General features: G+C 42.7%; 1 protein-coding gene across 1 annotated transcript in view; it reads right to left on the bottom strand.

Moving 5' to 3' along the window:
* The window catches only part of TACR1 (tachykinin receptor 1), a gene marked incomplete at both ends in the record, with an annotated part of 150881 nt that overhangs the window by 61635 nt on the left and 68854 nt on the right, over nt 1-20392 (bottom strand). The window contains one exon of the mRNA XM_080711085.1: nt 7687-7881. Coding sequence (XP_080567211.1) covers nt 7687-7881 — 195 coding nt within the window. The remainder of the gene's footprint in view (nt 1-7686; nt 7882-20392) is intronic.

Genomic DNA, 20392 nt, shown 5'->3' on the forward strand with positions numbered 1-20392 from the left:
TTTTTAATGCATGTAATTTTTTATTGGTATTTTCATTCAGCCTCTCCCAACATTCCCTCTGAATAGAAGCAACTTCTTATTTATGGTTTTGTAAAAATGTATCCATTTTATCGTGTCTATATATATAATTATTTGTGTCTATATATATATATATATATTTATTTATTTATTCTTTATTTTGAAATTGGGTCTCACCAAGTTTCTGAGGACCTCACTAAGTAGTTGAGGCTGGCCACGAACCTTCAATCCTACTGTCTCAGCTGCCCAAGTATTGGGATTACAAGTGTGTGCCACCATGCCCGGCTTCAATTTATATTCTTAAATATGCTCTTGGCTTGTTTGGGCTTTCTCTTTCTCATTCTGAGGGCAATTGCCTCCAGAAATTGATTGCAACTACCCAAAGGAATCCTCAGTTGGCGCGCCCACCTAAAGGCTTACTGGTTCCCACTTTGACCCCGAATAGAGGCTCCGTATGTGTTGTTATAGCAGCACCTGGTGGCTGCCTCTTGGGCTCCATTTGCACAAGAGCAAAACTGAAGTGAAATTTCTGGCACGTGTATAGCAACCTTCCTAGTTTTTGCCGTATCTTTTTTTTAAAATTTGTTTACTCTAATTCTTTCCTGGGAGTCAAGGTTGAGGGCTTTTTTCATACTACCATCTTTGCCTGCAGTGTCAATACTTCTCATCAACAGTGGTGACTAAACAAGAGAGGGGCTGTGGGCTATATTTATAAGTGCAGTGGGTATCAGGGGAGGAGATGAATCACAATAGCATAAACAATGATGCCAGGAAACACAAATGCGCTGACATCCCTTTGGTCAAGGCCTGGAGCAGCTTGGCAAAGAATCTGCATTGTTTTTTAGTTTGTAAAATAATCAAGAAGGTGGAAAACTGGAGAAGTATTGTGGCAGGTATATTTTCTTCTCAGCTCTCATTCTCCATCAGTGAGTTGATTTTCAATTACTATTATTCTACTAAGGAAAGTAAAGAATATAAACACAAAATTTTATCTGATTTCTGATAATGGGTCATAGTATACCATAGAGAAAAATGCTGTAAATATCAACAATGGACTTTTCTTTTTGTGTGTGTGTGCTACTGGGGGTGGAACCCAGAGGCTTTCTACCTGCGGGCTATACTCCCAGACCTATTTTATATTTTATTTGGAAACAGGGTCTCACTAAGTTGCTGAGAGCCTCACTCAGTAGCTGAGGCTGGCTTTGAACCTGTGCCATCCTCCTGTCTCAGCCTCCCAAGTGCGGGGATTATAAGCATGCGCCACCACGCCCGGCTAACAGTGGGCATATATTATAGTCCTCTGCTACATTGGGTACTTATAGAGAATTATATTAGAGTTACTATATCCACATTCATATATATTTCCACAAAATCTGCAGGTAATTAGTCATGCACGACCCTGTTTTTTGTCATAATTTCCTTTCCCAGTACTATCCGGAGTATTTAGAATTCAGTATTGGCATGTTTTACTTCTTGTTAAAACTCTACCATAAAGTTATGTACATAGGAATTTAACTAACAGGAAGTGACATATGACCAATATTAATAAATGATTCTGGGAGCCGAAATGCCCCAGGCTGTCTAGGTCTCATTCTTTTGGATGGCTTTCTCATTTTTCTTCCTCATTACAGACTCTTTCTTGGCCTCAGTGGTGGGTCTTCTGATGAAGAAAAATTTGCTGCTGGGCATGGTGGTGCATGCTTGTAAGCCCCGTACTTGGGAGGCCGGAACAGGAGGATTAGAGTTCACAGCCATCCTCAGCTACTTAGTGAGCCCCTCTCCATCTTAGACCCTGTTTCAAAATAAAGAATAAAAAGTAGGGCTGGGGTTGTAGCTCAGAGGTAGAATACCCCTGGATTTCATCCCTAATACCACAAATAAAGAGAAAGGTTTGCTGATCCATCTCCCTGGACCTCAGAGACATTACTCTGGTACTTCTGGGACCACGGCCACCTTACGTCTTGTACAGCATTCATAGGGTGGCCTTAGCTCTCACTCACTTTAAAAGCTACTACATGGTGCTCGTGGTATTCAGAGAAGTAGGGATGAGGGAAACGCATTTGCAAATCCAAACTTTCCTTCTTTATTCTCTCATTGGCCTTCCTTTGTGCTTCTTCTACATCAGAAAGAGTTCCTTTTGCCCTCACAGGAGATCTTCCTTCATCACCTGTCCCTGAGATCCACCCTTATCAGACTTCCTGAGCAGTGCCAATGTTCCCCCAGAGCATCCTCAGCTAGGCTGCCAGGTTGCTACTTACGTGGCAGGACTCAATTATAAACTATGATAATATGGTATTAATGATGAGCCCAAGACCCAGTTTTCACGAGTTTTATAATGTCAGCATAATTTTTTATCCCTGCAGATTGTAAACATAGGGAATGGCAGAAGAACCCAAGTCAGCCTTCCCTAGGATCTAGGGATATAGTTAGAAGCAGTCTATTTTGAAGTTTGGTATTTTATCTGATTAATCAGTTAAGAGAAACCTCTGGAGCAATTAATTTTCAAAGGAGGGGATTCATTAGCAACATATTTGTGTGTGTGTGTGTGTGTGTGTGTGTGTGTGTGTGTGTGTGTTTACATCACGTTTTAGGAACATGTTTAATGGCATCTATTATTTATGATATGGTAAATGAAGTAAGCAGATTTTAAATATATGTAAACATGGCCAATACATTATGAAAAGACATTCCACCCCACTGTAAATTAGAGAAATGTAAATTTTTGCTGTAGTGAGATTTCAGTTGTCCCTCATCAGGAGGGCAAAAAACTCTCAAAGCCTGACAACGTACTTCATTGGCGAGGCTGCAGAGAAAGAGGGACTCGCGCACATGACAGGTAATGTAAATAAGTGCAATCTTGCACAGAGGGCAAATGTCAAAATTAAAATGATATATTTCCCTTTTGAAATTGTATGCCATAAACATCCTTGCATAATAAATATAAAAGTTATTCATGTGAACACTGTGATGTCAAAAGGTTGGAGACAATCCAGAGTCCGCCAGCAAGTGGCTGTGGAAATGCTATTGTGCATGTCAGAAGTGAAATATGTGTACCTAAAAAAACAGAAAAGCTCTTTATGAACTCATTTGGAAAGATCTCCAAAACAACTGCTCAGTTAAAAAATAGAGCGCACAATAAGCTGTGTCTTGTATTACAAACAGAGATGCAATCTATTTTGGTTTGTATGCATATGCCACTTAAAAGGAATTAAGAACAGTATTTATCTGAAAGAACAGTCAGTAAAATGTTAGTAAGTAAGGGGAATATAAGTGATTAAAGAAGTCACAGAATTTTGTTATACTCTATAGCATATTCGTATATATTGTTTTGGTACTGAGGATAAAACCCAGGGGCATTTTACCTCTGGACAACACCCCAAGCTCTTTTTATTTAGTTATTATTCTTTATTTTAAAACAGAGTCTTCTTAAGTTACTGAGGATCTCATTAGGTTGCCTAGGCAGGGCTGGAGCCTGTAATCTTCCTGTCTCAGCCTCCCACATCTGGGATTACAGATGTGGGCCATTGCCTGGCACATATTCATATTTTTAAATGCAAAATAAAGTTGCCAGTGACTTTCCAGGAAGATGACCAGGTACATCTGCGGATTTTTGTGGCCCATGAACACAGCAGCAGCAAGGAATAAAAGCCCTGGATGTATGGGCCATGCTCTCTGGCTTAACATTTGCCACATCCCTTCAGGGACAAGCATTTGGCTTATCTTCCCTAGACCAGCTGGAAAAATTAAGGCGAGCTGATGCATAGGAGTCAGCAAGGTAAGATGCAAGCGGTCAAATAAACATTGGGATGGCGTGAGGCCATGCACATGTTAATTACTCAGAAGTAGATTCCTAGGAATGATGTCATTCCTGCAAAGCTCCACACCTCAGAAGAAAATTTCCTCTGGAAGAATTTTTAGGAGTATCCCAATGAAATCAGTTTCTTGACAGCTTATAGAAAAAAAGATTAAAAACTTTGCAGACTCTTTAAGTTAAATACATGAAAATTATATTCCCCAAAGTGCATTAAGTCAAATTATCAGGTATTATAAGCAATTTATAAGCAAACATTCACGCTGAAACCTCTGAGCTGAAAAAATATAAAATGCCATATCCTTAGAAACATCTATAAACGTCCCTTCCTGGCCGCACCATTTTCCTCCTGTGAGAGGAAACCAATGTCCACATTTGCATTCCTTGCTCACACTTACAGTTTTGCTACTTATGTATGCATTTAAAAAAATTCATTTCATTTTTCTTGTCCTAGAATTTCGTTTACAAGAGCTGCGTTTTATTCATCTGATTAGTAACGTAGCATCTCTTGATAGACATGAAATATCTCCAGTTGAGGGCATTAAGAACAATGCTGATATGGGCATTATGTTAGGGGAACTTGGGTGCAAATGTGCATGGGCTTTTCTAGGGAAATTATAAGTGAAAATTTCGAGTTATGGGGTATGCATAGGTTTTTCTTTCCTAAACACTATAAAATATTTTTTTCAATGTGACTTTTTCAATTTATACTTCTAGCAGAAAACAGATGTTCTCATTGCTTTATATCCACCCAAAGTTTGAAACATTTAGTGTTTTTTTTCCTTCAGATTTTTTGACACGTGTTAGTGAGATTTCATTGTGGTCTTAATTGCATTTCATGGATAATGAACGAAGTTATATCTCTTCATAATTTTATTGGCGGTTTGGTGTTTGGATTTTGTGTTCAAAACTTGCTCGTGGACCGGGGGAGGGAGGAGAGGAGGGACATGAATATGCGGGGGAATGAGATTAGCCAAATTATGTATGTAGAAATATGTAACAATGAATCCCACCATTATTTACAATCATAATACACCAAAAGAAAAGAGAAAAAAAAACTAGACACTTCCCTGCTTTTCCCCATCCTCTTATTACACAACTGTCTTTCACAACATTTCATTTAAACCATGAAGAGCCTGATTGATGAATGATCAGGGTTGGAGGTACACCATCTAGCCAGAAGGCATGTGCAGCAATCCATGATTTTTCACAAAATGCTTTTATGTAATTAGCTGGCACAAATGATCCATCAGACAAATTGGGCTTAAGCATCTGCCCATCACAGTCTCTGCTACTGGTCACCTGCCAGTGGCCCTGGATAACATCAGTAGCTAACATTCACAGCCCCTCACCACATGCAGGGACTCAGTGGAGCACTTTGTGTAGATTACTTTATTTACTTCTGTGTGAAACGCACTGTTAGATTTCGAGGCATAAATGAGTTGACTGTTGGTTGAATAGAGTGATGGGACCAGATCCCGCACTCTCACCCTCCTGATTACCCTGCCTCAAAACAACGTTCCCATCTGGCTCCCAATCCCGGATTATTGTGTACTGTGGAAATGGCAATCGTTAGTTCTAAAAGAAGGGACTACAATTAAGTACTTAGTTTAGACATGGTAAAAATGGAATGCCCTAAAAATACAGCATAATACTTTATGTAGGAAACTGACAAAAAGAAAACAAGGTTGAATAGAGCTTTTCTATGTGCTCGACTTGGGTTTGTACCATAGTCCAGCCTCTGTAGACTTACTAAATATCACTAACCGTGCTGTATATCTTGAATACATAAAATTTGAAGCTCATAAGCCAGACTCATTTTCTTAGGTTAAGATGATGAAATAAACAATTCCGGCAAACCTAAGCACGCACCCAGGCGTCGCTACTCTGAATTCTTAAAGTGAGGAAATAATACAATCCAACGCACTGTGTCGAGTCTCAAAGCAATTTTCTAGTCGTTAAGCACAAAACACCCAAACGTGCAAAACTAAGGTGCTAAACATTAATGTGTCTTGGCTACAACCCCAGAGATCTGTGGGAAAATAAATCCATTTCCAAGTTAAACTTTGAATTCGCTGTAAGTTTAAAGAACCGTACTTTGAAATAAAAATTGTAGGAAGCCAATCAGACTTGGGGAAGATTATGAAAATGAAGGACAGAGCCATGGCCCAGGTGTCGAGGTAGTTTCTGAAGCAGTTTGCATGAGGAGTTTTAATCCAGAGGTGTTTCCTTCCCTCTCCCTGCCCCTGGAGAAAGCCTGGCTCCATCGTGTTCATGGGGCCTGAACATCTTGTAAAGCTATGTTCTTCCTCCCGCAGAGACCTGGCTCAGGCTTGTAGTTTCATTTGAAAGAATAATTTTCAATGTCTCCTTCTAGGCTGAGCATTAATCCCCCCACTGCTTGATCGATTAAATCCCACTGTCTGTGTCTGGAAGGCGATGTCTGAGCTTTACATATTACTTCCTGGCAGGCCACATTTCTGAGCTCCATGGAACAGATGCGGCAGTAAAACTGCATGTAACAGACCCTCCAATGCTCAGATCTTGGGGGCATGACAGGTACAGTGTCTCATTGTAACGTTTATAAATTTAGAGGCCTCATAAATATACAGCTACCCAATAAATTTGGTTCATAGCTTTTGTATGGCATTTAATAGCTTACAAGGTGAGAGCACATTACCTCATTTGATCTGCACAACAACTGTTTATGGCAAGCGGAGCTTCCGCGAAGCCACTTCCATCTCAGTAACCAGGAAAGGCTGAGATCCTCTCCCAGGGTCACATGGCTAGCGACAATCTTATAATTAAAACTCAGATTTTCATGCACCGTGTCGTGGTTTTTATGCTTCATGTAGTAAAGCAGAGATTGGAGAATTATACACGGCACTTAAAAGGACACACTTTATCAGAGTTCTGAAGATCATTGGTTGTGGACATATCATATCACTGCTCCTTTGAGCAGAGCAAAACCAAGAATAAGCCATTTTAGTGCAGCCTCTAGGATAAGAAGTATTAAGGGCCGATGCCAAGATACTATGAAAATCCCTAAATTTGAGCAGCCATCCCACGGGCTGAGGATACCCTCAGGTCTCTGTGCGCAGGCCTCCATGCCCGTGTAGTTCCCCTGCGCTGTCTTACTCCTATACCCTCAAATTCAGGAAGGGTTGTACTTCAGTGTGTTCTTCCCCAGAGACAGATTTTGAGATAAAAAAAATTCAAGGGCAAGGCCCCTTATTTAGAAGGAGAAAGAAATACCATTAGGAGTGAGGCCGTGGTGTGAACACCGGGATGGTGGCCCACGAGGTGTGCATTATCAGACCAACTACCACCCAGACAACTGGAGCTTGAGTTCATAAAGAAACCCGGGACCCAGGGTAAAGCACAGACCTCAGAGACAGTCCCCACAGGGTGTTGATAGACTAATTTCCATCAGTCACTGTTGGGAGCTGCTGGGAGTGGTGAGAACTCTCCCACTTGTCAGCATGCTGTGCAGAAGGGTGGAGTGGCCACCTGTAGCTCAGGGATAGGTTTCCGGGCAAAGAAATGCAGATACTGGCAGGGAAAGGTTTCTGGTAAAGGCCTGAAGGACATGAAAGGACATTCAAAGAGTCTAGGATAGTCATAGGATCTAGTTCTAGAGTTTTTCGGATGCTCTTTCAAAGCCCAGAAAAGTATTGGGTTTTTAATCTTCTGATAACCGTGACAGTCTCAACCTGATATCAGGGTGCATTGTAAGAAATGCTTATTTCCGTAAATCTTAACTGAGAAAGAAAATGGAAAGAATATACAAACAGGAGAAGACAAGGCAGTCCCCCTGCACCTCAGCAGCTGCAGCGTGGAGACAAGTCTCTACTCACACTTTCTCGTAGATCTTGTCGGGATGCTCTGGCCACTCGATCATGCACACCACTCGGCCGGGCATGGTCTCTGTGGTTGAGTAGTAGCCCTGGGGGAAGGCGAGCAGGAGTGCCAGGACCCAGATGACACAAATGACCACTTTGGTGGCCGTGGCTGACAGCCGGGGCTGGAGGGGATGGATGATGGCCATGTACCTGGAAAGAAGAGGAAAAGATACAGTTCTGACTTGGTCACCAAAATCAGCCAGCAAAAAAAAAAGTCTGGGAACCCTTTGATTTTTCCTTCCTTCCTTCTTCCTTCCTTCCTTCCTTCCTTCCTTCCTTCCTTCCTTCCTTCCTTCTTCTTCCTTCCTTTCTTCCTATTTTTTCTTCTTTCTTGTTGCTGGGAAGGATTGAACCCAGATGCATTCTACCTCCGAGCTATACCCCCACCCTATCTCCATTTTTACTTGGAAACAGTTTTGCTAAACTGCAGAAGGCCTCAGTAAGTTTCTGAGGCTGGCTTTGAATTTGTGGTCCTCCTATCTCAGCCTCCCAAGTACTGGGATGACAGGCATGTGCCATTATGTCTGGCTGAGACCTTTTGATTCTTGATGATTTTTTTGCAAATATTTTCTGAACCCTTTCTTACATTTTGTCCATAAGCTTTATGACTTTTTTCAATGCCAAAATACATAAGAAAAGTTAGGTAAGCCGGGAGGGGTGGCATATACTTGTAATCCCAGCATTTGGGAGGCTGAGACAGGAGGATCGCGGTTCTGGGACAGCCTCAGCTACTTAGTGAGGCCCTTTGCAACTCAGTGAGATTTTGTTTCAAAATAAAGAATTAAAAAATAGGGCTGGGGGTGTAGCTTGAAGGTAAATGCCTCTGGGTTCCATCCCTAGTACTGCCAAAAAAAAAAAAAAGAAAAGAAAAGTTAAGTACATTTTTTGGAGTTGAGAACTCATGTAGCCACTTTCCACAAGAGATGATTTTCATCACTGAAATACTCATACTGGGGACATCATAGCCAAAAATAGGTCAGAGAGGGGTTATGGTGAAATTAGAAAAATGAGGCCAAAGATATACATTTATTTACAGATTGTCCTTCATCCTTTTTGAATTATGGAATAGTGGTGAGAGAAACACAGTCATGTGCCTCATAATAATGTTTTGGTCAAGGAAAGACCACATACATTATGGTCCCATGATATTCTATTGTCTAATAACATTGTAGCTGACCTAGTGTGCGTAGGTCCACTCTATAATGTTTGCACAAAAATGAGATCAGACAATGAATTTCTCAGAATGCGTCCTTGTCATTAAGCAGCTCATAACCATAGTAGTTTTTAAAGTACTTGTGCAGTGTTATAAAAAGTAGCGCCAGGCTTGCTGATGCACACTTGTAATCCCTGGACTTGGGACGCTAACACGGGAGGATCACAGGTTCGAGGCCAGCATACAGTAACTTAGAGTGTTTCAAAAATAAATAATAAAATAGGACTGGGGGTGGAGTTCAGAGGTAGGACATCCCTGGATTCAGTCCTCAGTACCGCAACACAGACAATATAAAATAAAATAAAATGTTAGTAATCCTACAGAAGTCCATACAATCTGAGGAGAACTGAGTATGTTTGTGTGAGAAAGCAGTGTCCCCAAGAAAAACCCTACGGCTCCTGCAGAATTTGTTTCTTTGAGAATCTAGGAGTCAGTGTGTGGCTAACGACACAGCTTCATGAGGAGAAAGAGAGTCTCTCCTGCTGAGGCAGACGCATTAGAGAGCAGGAGGACCCGGGAGGAGGCAGCCTCCTTCTAGGACCAGGGGGCTCAGGGAATGACAACTTCGAGGCCAGAGCCATTCTCACATCTCCTCTCGTCAGGGATCTGGAGTAAATGGCCCCATTGAAGGAGTGGGCCCACACATGGGATGTTCTGCACAGCCTCAGAGATGCTTCAGAGATCTAAGAAAAAATAAACTCTACAATGAGTATTTTACATCAGTGATAAGCGCATCAATCCCATATCATCATCGTCGTCGTCGTTGTTGTTATTTTGTTCGAGGGATTGAACTCAGAGGTGTTCTACCTCCCAGCTCTACCCCCAGCCCTTTTTATTTTGAAACAGGGTCTCGCTAAGTTGCCAAGACTGGCCTCCAACCTGCAGTCCTCCTGCCTTAGCTTCCCAACTACTAGGATCACAGGTGTGTGCAACCACGCCCAACTCGACCTCTTCAATTTTACAAGGCACCTCCCTATGTGTATTTTGCTTGCCAAGTTTATGGACTCATCTTGTAAAATATGCATTTTTTTCAAGAGTAGAGAGAATATTTTATGAGGCTTTGGGGATTAAATATCATCTGACAAAACCTCCAAATCATACATTCGATTCTCTGACATGCAGGTATTTCTGGTCTCTGTGGGAGGTGATGGTCAATGGAGACTTCAGAAATACACAGACATATAGCAGCACAGCTATCTGCTGACTCCACGTAATTCTTTTACTCTATTCTTTGGGCTCTGAGGGCCTCTGGGCAAGCACTGGGGCCAGGGTTACAGGTAAAGCCGCATCGTTCATTGTGCACTTTACACATTGTTCCTGGCACCTGTAGAGCACAGCGTTTCCTTCTGGGCTCATAGCATCTAATTTCTCCAGGAAAACAAGAAGCATCAATAAGCAGCCACAAAACCCGACAGGAGGATACGTGACCTCAGGTGGTAATCTGATCAAGAGCCTGGGGGAGGCTGCAGAGGGAGTAGTCTTGGAGTGGCAGGTGGTCCCTTGGAGGGCTTAACGAGGTACATTAACCTGGATCCTGGTAAGCCCGCTGAGCATCCTGCCCTGCAGATGGGCGGCCTGTGGAGCTTCTCCCTCTTCTGGGTTAGGATGAGATACGACTCCCTGGAAAGGACGATAGCTTGTTTTGCAAAAGCTTCCTGAGCGCCCTTTCATCATTCTAAATTTTAGAATACGTTTCTTGGCTTTTTTTTGTTTGTTTGTTTGGAACCTGAGCTTTCCCTTTCTGACCTGTAAGAGCAACGGCACTGAAGGTGTTCAGTGCAGAGAGGTTGTATATCAGGGGACACTTCAGGTCAGTATTTAAATACACAATCAGAAGTCTGAATAACTCACAGGAAAGACCGCCCCCAAATAACCTTTTTATTTCTGCCTCTTTTTAAAGTAGGTAGGTGGTCTTAAAGTAAGGAGAGAGTGGTATTAGGAAGAGACTTAGAGAAGATACTATGGTGGGTGTGTAGTGACCTGCAAATCCTTGGGTGAGTTTTCTTAGCTGAATTGATGGCGATCAAACCTATTGCTCCAGCGCTGTCTGAGTGGCATTAAAGGTGCAGATATAATGTTCAAAATGTTGCAAACCAAGCATCCTCTGACTTCCTTAAGTTGCCCCCAAGCCGAGTAGGGTGGCACATGCCTGTGAGCCCAGTCCTTAGCGTCTGAGACAGGAGAATTGCAGATTCAAGGATAGCTTCAGCAACGTAGCAAGACTCTCAGCAACCTAGTGAGACCCTGTTTCAAAACCAAAATATATAAAGGGCCGGGGGTGTAACTTAGAGGTAGACTACCCCTGGGTTCAATCCCTAGTCACATATACACATGAGGTTACCTCTAAAGGGTCACAGCTAACATCAAGGGAGGCTGACTATATCATAGACTTGAATGACCTTCCATCTCTGTGGTTGGTCTCCTGAAAAGAACCCTGAGAAGTCCAGATGTGCCCCTGAACCAGTGACACGCCTGTGGCCTGGCAGTGATGGAGCCTCAGTTTCCTGTGTGTTCACTATTTTTCCCTTTTCTTCTAATTAGGAGAAGGATGGGCCTGACTGGTCATGGCTAGAACCCTCTGACTGTGTACAGGATTGCTTCCTGGGTCACTTCCCAAAGGCAAGACCCTCCCTCCACCCTCTGCAGCTGGATAGGCAGCTCGAAGGTGCGTTCTCCACCTCCAGCGCCACGCAGGCTTCTACCCACACTGGCGGCTGTGCATCCCCAGGCTGAAAACAAGCCTGAGGAAGATGCACGGGGGAGAGTGTGGTAACTACATTGCCCTCTTTTAATATTATCTCAAACGCGAGATTTTAATTTGTTTCTAACTTGGGATAAATGCTCAATCTTAAATAAATGAACACTAATCCCCATCCCCGTGTCCAAATTGGTGATACACTATTTAGACTCTAATGTGGCTGTGCTTAAGGGAGATTCAATCAGCATATTGGCGCCATGGCTCCAAATGGGTGGCAGAAAGCCATATTTTATCTTGATTACAAGAATTGCAGTTTGGGAACCCATTTCAGTTAACTCTCTGCCTTTCCTTGAGCGTAGGAGCCATTCCTTTGACAGATGAAAGTATTACCCACATAAAGCCACAGAGGATAGGAGAAAAGATTGGCTTTAAAAAATGTACACATTTTCATCTGTTCAAAATGGAGCCATTTATAAATCTCGATCCTCCTTGCCTTCTCTTTCTAGTTTCTTTCTCTCTGTTGCCGTCCTCACGTGCTTCTTTCTTAACTACTCAAATATTAATACTACTCAGCTAACTTGTACACAGATGGATGAATATTTTCTTTCCTACTCCCCATTCTTAGCTTGGACGCCATTAACACACATTTACCTATTGTTGGAAACGTGCTGGACAATTCTTTCTTGCTTGATCATAAGGAAATGGTCACCGAGCAAGTGGTACAAGCCCTAGGAAAACACATCCAAGGAGCGTGTATCGACTGCTCCGAGCTCTTGGGGCTGCAAGGCAGCCAATGAAATGTCTTTCTGATTTATGCACTAGCCACCTGGCCAGCGACAGGGGTCTGTAAGCTGTGTGGGATGCGGATTAGGTTCTCCACTCCAGACTGTTTCAGTCCCATGGAGGGCCATCGGCCCTGGTTTGAATTCCACGTGGCCTCCCAGCTGAAACACCCAAGGTACAGTCTTTGTCTTATATGATTATGCTTTTCCAAAGAACCCTCATCATGCATCCCTTAAATCCATCAAAGTGTAACGCTATACATATTTAAGTAGACAGAGTGCAACAATCTTATTGTGAAAAAGAAATCATCCTCTGACAAGTGGCAACATCCTCATAACCTTTTTCTGATAGCAGCTCTAAATCACTGGATTGAGAGAATGTCTTTTCCTCCACCAGGAGGTTTGTCCTACAAGGCTCTTCACCCACAGTCCTTCACCTTCAATTCTAGCCTCCATTTTCCTCGACCCCCCCACTCACTCCTTCCTCACATGATGCAAGTTTCCATTAAGGGTCCACATCTTCCTGAATCCAAATAGCGAAGGGTGGTGACAGCTGAGAGCATGGCTCTAGATCAAGGGTTGGCAAACCTTTCCTGTAAAAAACAGCCCATATTTTAACCTTTGAGACCCATGTCGCCTCACAAGTACTCAACTCTGCCTTTGTAGTGTAAAAGCAACCATGAAAAGAAAGGCAGCTTTTGGACACGACTACATGCCAGCGTCACTTTTATTTATGAAATGGGTAGTGGGCTGGATTTGAATCCTGGCCATTGTTTTCTACCCTGTGGTCTAGTTTATGGGAGGTGAAGAGCAGGAGCAATTGAAATAATGAGATAATCTTTAGAAATATTCTTTACTTTGGATAGATTGAGGATGCTAAATAATTGGGCAGATCCATTTTACAGTCCACAAACAATTGGTAAGGTGGTCAGCTGCCAGTCGTAGCCAAGAATGTGGTGTCTTGTGTGAGCACAGTGGTCCGTCAGCCCAGGATGTTCTTCCTCCTTGATCTCTTCCTGACTGGCTCCTGCTCATGTTTACAACTTGGCCATCACATCCTTGTGGCTGGGCTAGGTGCCCACCTCCACTGCTCTGAAAATCTCTAGCCCTGTGCTGACCACATTTCAGTTTATTTTTTTTTTCTTGCCTTTGTGTCTCCTCTCTTCCTTCCTCAGTGCCTAGGATGTAGTAGAGACCGAATTAAAATTCAATCAAATAAGTGAACATGCGAATTTCTTGGCACATTGCAGGGGATCCATAATGGCTATTGAATGGAAATTTATGCAGCAGGAGAAAGACATATATGGTATGCATGTATCCTTCCCTGTATGAACACCTGTGAGAATACTATGTGAGAATAATCAAAGTGTTTTTTTTATCATACAGATGATAGGAGTGGTCTCACTTGTCCTTCATTTTCAGAATCTCTTATCTCTCTTTATTAAGCCCTTAAATAAAATCTCAGTATTTGTTGACTGTCTAACTTCTACATTGACCATATGTTGGGAGCCATACAGGATTCAGTCTTTCTACACAATACACCCTCCAATTCTTCCTCTGAACAAGTTGTTCTACCTTCTCTTCCCCTCCCTACATCTCAGAGAAGACACAGTCTATTTACCCGAGGTCATCAACTTTTCATCAGTTAGGGTTTTGTTCCAGAATATTACCTATTTCTAAATAAAAGGGGCTGGGGTATAGTTCAGAGCAAGAATGTCCCTTGGGTTCAAACTTTAGTACAAAAAAAAAGAATGAAAGATTTACCATTTCATCCTTAGCTTGAGGCTGTGGTCAAGTGTGGACAGAAGCTGCGTGAGGGTTGGTTACATCTCTAACTACTGTTTTTTTTTTTTTTTTTTTTTTCTGTAGGGCTTCTTCAGGCTTGCTTTTGGGAATTCACTCTTGAGTGTGCTGGTGTGCGAGAGAGACACATATACACACAGCTGTAGCCATTCTCTGGGCCACAGGATGATGCCACCAAGACAGACTCTGGGGACATTCACATTCTGGGATTTGGAACTGAAGCCTGGGTGGGAGGGGTGTGGTGTTTAGAAGGTTGAGAGGCTATGAGAGGCTCAGATGTTTAGAAGTTTGACTGGGGCGGTATTGATAGGGTCACATTCATTGCAGAGGCAGAGTAAGAAAAATAGAGAGAAATTTAGGATGCAGCGTCTAAGATTTTAACCACTGTAAGATAAAGTGCAATGATTGAGTGTCAGGGTTTTAGTAGAAACCTTATAATGGGGAGAAATTCACATTTAGAGTATCTCTAACATTATTTGAGTCCTTGCTGTCAGTGGGGTATTGACTAACCCTCTCAGCTCAGCAAGGTAGAAAAATGTAATTGGCCATAATCTGAGAGAGCATTGGATTTTCATCTCATGCAGTGTGGCCTTGATATTAATTTAATTAATCTTGTCTTCCGATCAAGTTTGAAGTTTTTGTGAGCAATTCTGGAGATGCATCTCCTATGGGGCTGAGGCAGTCATCTTATTGGGGTTGGTGGGTGATCTAGAAACCCCTATTGTCACAAAAATTGTGTTTAAAAAGTGGCACATCTACACCAAAGAAAAAGTTAGTAGTTACATTAAAAGGCAATTGCACCAAGGACATTGGTAAGAACAGTGAAAATGGAGCTTTTGCCCATCTGTGAAGTATGACTTTTCATTTAGATTAAATAATTAATTTCAGTCATTTTGAGTTCTAATTTTTCTTGTGTATGTACAAAAGGTCAAGTAATAGCTATTAATATGTTGGCTCAGTTAGCCGAAGAAGAACTTGGCAAATAGCTAAATGATTCTAAATTTATATCAGTGTCATCAGATTTCTCAACTAGAGAATCAGTTCATTTCAATGATGGTTCCATTCTTTTTTAATCCAGTTAATTCATGGATTCAAAGTTTTGGAAGGTGAAGTGGCTGACATCATTGTGAATGTTATCATAAATTCATTTCAAAATTTCAACAATGAAGATAAATGGGTTCATTATTTGCTACTAATATGAATACATTGTGGTAAAAATAACATTTTTTTTTTGCTAAATTAAGAAGCCAATGGAATAGCAATTACTTAAATTGGTCATATACATAATTTGCAACTGTGCCTAAACAAGCTGAAACATTTTATCAACTGAAATAGAAGCTATAATTGTTAAAATTTATAAAATATTTTATAGGTAAAGGATATTGATATACTTTATCTTTGGTGATCAATATTTTGTGTGACTAATAAAGATGTCTTCTTCAGTAAGATTTTAGAAGTGTTTGAGAAATAGTTTTGTGAATTAACACAGTAATAGTATTAATTTTGTGTGTGTGTGTGCAAATGAGTCCTCTACATTTTGGTTGTTTGTTTAAAAATAGTTGAAAATCTTTTATCAAAATATTTATAGTGAAGTATTCTAAAATTTTGACTTCTGAAACTCTATCAAGTTGCAATTTTTAATACAATTATGACAAAAAGGTATTGAAATTTATCCTTGTAAAAGTAAAAGAGGTGAATAAAGTAAACAATGAAAGCCCCTAATTTTAAATTCTTGAATTACTTGTAGGACTATTGACTAACAAGAAAAATCTTCCAATAGATTTCTTATTTTTGTTTTTTACTAAATAAGGTATATTCTTGATTGGAATGCAGTGATTTGAAATTGAGAAGAATCACAGTTTTGCAGTATTTTGAATGTGGCAAAAGATTGAAAAGAAACATAGGACAATCTACCTATGAAAACAATTTCATTTTGTCTCTTGGATCTAGTCCTTGTGTCTTTGTGCTGCATTCTTGATTTTTTTAAATTAACTTTCCACTTCACAGATTCTCTCTTCGGTATGTCTAATATCCTGTTTGAGATTTACTTTCAACTGTTATTATTTTTCATTTTTATCATTTCAGCTTGCTTATTTCCTAACAATGTGGCCTAAATACTCATGTGAAACCCTTTTCTGGTCCACATTCTCTGGAGAGATTCTTTTGTTCCTATAGACAGCAAGGTTGATGATGGACAAGTTTCCTTGTTGTCTTTGGTAAGCCAGGCATTTATTTTGGGTTCCTCCTCCTCCTCCTCTTCTTCTTCCTCTTCCTCTTCCTCTTCTTCTTCCTCTTCCTCTTCCTCCTCCTTCTCCTTCTCCTCCTCCTCCTCCTCCTCCTCCTCCTTCTCCTTCTCCTTCTCCTTCTCCTTCTCCTTCTCCTTCTCCTTCTCCTCCTTCTTCTTCTTCTTTTAATTGAGGCATAGCCATTTGGTTCCCAACTTTAAGAGGCTGTATCCTACTTGACAATCCACAATAAGCAAATCCTAGACTTGTGCAAGTTTGAGGTCAAATACCCTCAAGTAAAAGGCCAACTTCACTGTTCTAAGATTCAGAATTCCCATCTTCATTTAAATTTTGACTCAGCACACCCTACTTTCTTGGAAGATAATGGATGCATTTGAGGAGAAATTTTTAGTGTGGGGCATCAGCTTTTTATTTTTTTATTTTTATTTTTATTTTTTGTCACTTCTTTTATTTTTTATTGATGAATTGTATTCATACATCACATTGGAGTAAAAAAAACTTGTGTGGACATACATGTACATATCGCCAATTTAGCCCCTACCCAATTCCCACCTCATTCTCTCCCCATTCCTCCTTCCCATGGTTGGCTTAGTGCTTAAGTACATTGTGTGCTTTAGAGATTTTCCTTCTCCCCCCACCCATCAAATCATTTAGGTTGTCTTGTTTGCTCCTCTATAGGATTTCTTTTGTTGTTGTTGTTTTGTTTTGATTTTTTAAAATTTATTTTTATTGGTGCATTGTAATCATACATCACATTGGAATACAAGACTTGAGAGGATATGCAAGCATACATCATCCAATTAGCCCTCATCCAGTCCCCATCCCATTCCCTCCCCCTCCCTAGATCCCATGCTTGTTTGGTGATTAACTTTGATATATTTGTTTATGTACCTCCTGCGTTTTAAAGAGGCTCCATCCTCCCCTATTCCATACCCTCTGATTGGTCACCTTAATTGCTTCACTATAGGGCCCTTTCTATAGCTCGACCTCTTCCTGTTGCCCCTTTCCTCCTAGTTTATGCTGATTAGGGGAAGCATCTGGTTTTTATTTTTTGCGATATTTCTCTGTGCATGCTGCGTTGCAAGTACCGATCCCACTCTTGATGGCCCCAGTAGTGGCCTGGATATCTGGTGGACTGATCCAGACCTCGCTGGCTCAAGCAGTGGCCTTGCCTCATGGGAGGCCCTGATTCTGGTCTCACTGGCCCTGACACCAGCCGCCTAACCCCTCGGCTGGCTCCGATCCCGGCCTGGGTGGCCTCAGCACCGGCCTAGCTTCAAGGCAGGCTCCGATCCTGGCCTCGGAGGCCTCAGTAGTGGCCTTGCCCCACGGCAGGCTCCAATGTCGGCCGCTGGCCCTGGCACCAGCCTAACCCCTCGGCAGGCTCTGATCCCGGCCTAGGAGGCCCCAGCACCGGCCTTGCCTCACGGCAGGCTCTGATGCTGGCCGCTGGCCCTGCCACCGGCCTAACCCCTCGGCAGGCTCCGATCCCGGCCTCAGAGGCCCCAGCACTGGCCTTGCCTCATGGCAGGCTCCTGGCATCAGCTTTTTAAAAGTTAATTGTGTGTGTGTGTGTGTGTGTGTGTGTGTGTGTGTGTGTGTGTGTCACAAGGGATTGAACTCAGGGCATTCTACCTCTGAGCCCCAGTCCCAGCCCAATTTTTTTATTTTTTAATTTGAAACAAGGTCTTACTGAGTTGCAGAGGGCCTCACAAGTTGCTGAGACTGGCTGTGAACCTGCGATCCTCCTGTCTCTGCCTCCCAAATCCTGGGATTGCAAGTGTGTGCCACCACACTCAGCTTAAAGTTAGTTTCAAGAAATACATTCTGTCATCAGGAGATGGTTGCATCTTCTAATACTCTGAATCTCTGTGACACCTGACGAGGCACAAGAGAGCTCTTGGTGGTGACCAGCCGATGGACATGCTGACCCCTTCCTTCTATTAAGCAAGCAACAGGCAGAGATACTGGCTTCTGAGTTTGCTTCCTCCACATAATGATGAAGAAATGGAGACAGAAGGTTGATGAGAAAGGACAAGACCTTGTGGACTTCCGCTGGTGAAGTGCTCAGAGAAAAATAATAAATAAGAATATTCTTTGAAAAGAATATATGAGAGGTGCTGGGATCAGAGCTGCCAGGCATCGAGCAAGAGCTCAAAGAAGTAAACCATCCAGAAAGTAAACCATCTTCCAACTTGTGTTTATAGACCACCCTGTGCCTGTCCTGTAGCTGACTTAGGGCTTCCCTCGCTGGACCCTCAGGCAGTGAGTGGAGCCCCTGCTGCCCGGTCATGTTACCACTCCCCCCTCCCATGGGGCTCCCAGCACAGGACATTCCTCTCTCCCACTCCCTGTTGCTTTTATGTCCTGCTTTCTCAGCTCCTTAATCTCTCTTAAAGTGACATCTCAGAATCTCAGCTTTCTCCTTCTGAAATTTGATAATATTTACTGGGCAGTGATGGCTGAATGAGATAGCATACGTAAAAGGAAAGAGACAAGTCTGGCACATAATGGGTACACCACACATGTTCACGTTCTCTGTTCTGTCTCTGTAGCTCACGTGTCCCAGGGCTGTGAGGTCTCCTCCCAGAGACTCAGTGACCAGCCTGCGCAGGGCACCAGACACTTAAACCATCAGTGCGACCGGATCCAGGGCCAGGCGCCCAAAGATACTCAAAGCAGCAAAAGACCAACGAGACAGTGGCGTCAGCTTAATAGCTGCTGTCAAGGATGGTAGTACTCAATTTACAACTTAAATAGTATTTCATGGGAAAAATAAATGAAAGCAGTATTATTCATCCCCACAGTCTCCATGCACTCATCCCAGTGAAACATTTACATATGATAATTGCCGAAACCTGGTGTCCTGTCTGCTAAGGGAAGCGCCAATATCCAGCCAGCTGCACACTGGAAATGACCACCTCCTTCCAGGAACCCCAAACCCAACTTCCTCACAAAGGAGGATCCAGATGCACCCTGTCCTGCTCTCCACCCTGCCGCTCTCCAGGGGTGGCATTGTCAAAGGAAGAGGCACATGGGTGTGTGAATGTCAGGTTTGCATGGGAGAAGAAAAAAAAATGTCTCTAAGCAAGAAGGATGTGGGGAGGCAGGGCTGGGGGGACCTGCACCTGCGGAGAGTGGCCAGGCGCAGCCTGTGGCAGGGAAGACCTCTCGACCTCCATCCTACTTCCGTGCTGTGGGTGTTCCCCCCAGAGATGTTGGTCTGATCTTCAGGGACTTGGCTTTCACTTCTTTATCCTTCTCAGCCCACAGCAGGGGATACACATGCTAACACATGCTTACTAATGCCGTGTGACAACGAGAACAGAGCTCATTAGACGAGCCACCCGAAAAGAACGGAGTTCTAGTCCTCCACTTGTCTATATCCCTATGAGCTCTCGGCAAATCCCTTCCTCTCTGAGCCCTGGCTTCCTGTTGGTGAATTGTTTCTGCGAGGTCCATGTGTAAGTCCTACGGTGTGTCTAGGGCCTGAAGGTGGAATTGGGCCTTCAGCAAGGCTGGGCACGTCCCTGATCCCTGTCCCATTGTATCACAGTCTTAGGCAAGGTCCCTTGAAGCATCCTCACTCCCACCGGAAGCCGACACATTCACAATAGGTGCTTTAACTCTCCACCTTCTGTGATTATCCTGAGAACAAAATCAAGGACTTGTGACAATCATATGAGGCATTGTTAGGATTCTCAGCAGATATTCAGGCACTGAAAAGACAGGAAGAAAGTCAAACGGTGATGCTGTGCTATGCCACGTGCTTTAGAAAGACCACAGGCCCCTGGAGGTGGACGAGGGTGGAATGGGGCACCTGGAAGACTCCTGGAGGATCTGTGGTGTTCACGCCTGGCTTAGGCCTGGCCCTCAACGGGATGAGGATATTCTCACCATCGTTTTATACGGTCCCTTA

Source organism: Muscardinus avellanarius (genome assembly GCF_963383645.1).
Source record: "Muscardinus avellanarius genome assembly, chromosome: 15".
Lineage (NCBI taxonomy): Eukaryota > Metazoa > Chordata > Mammalia > Rodentia > Gliridae > Muscardinus > Muscardinus avellanarius.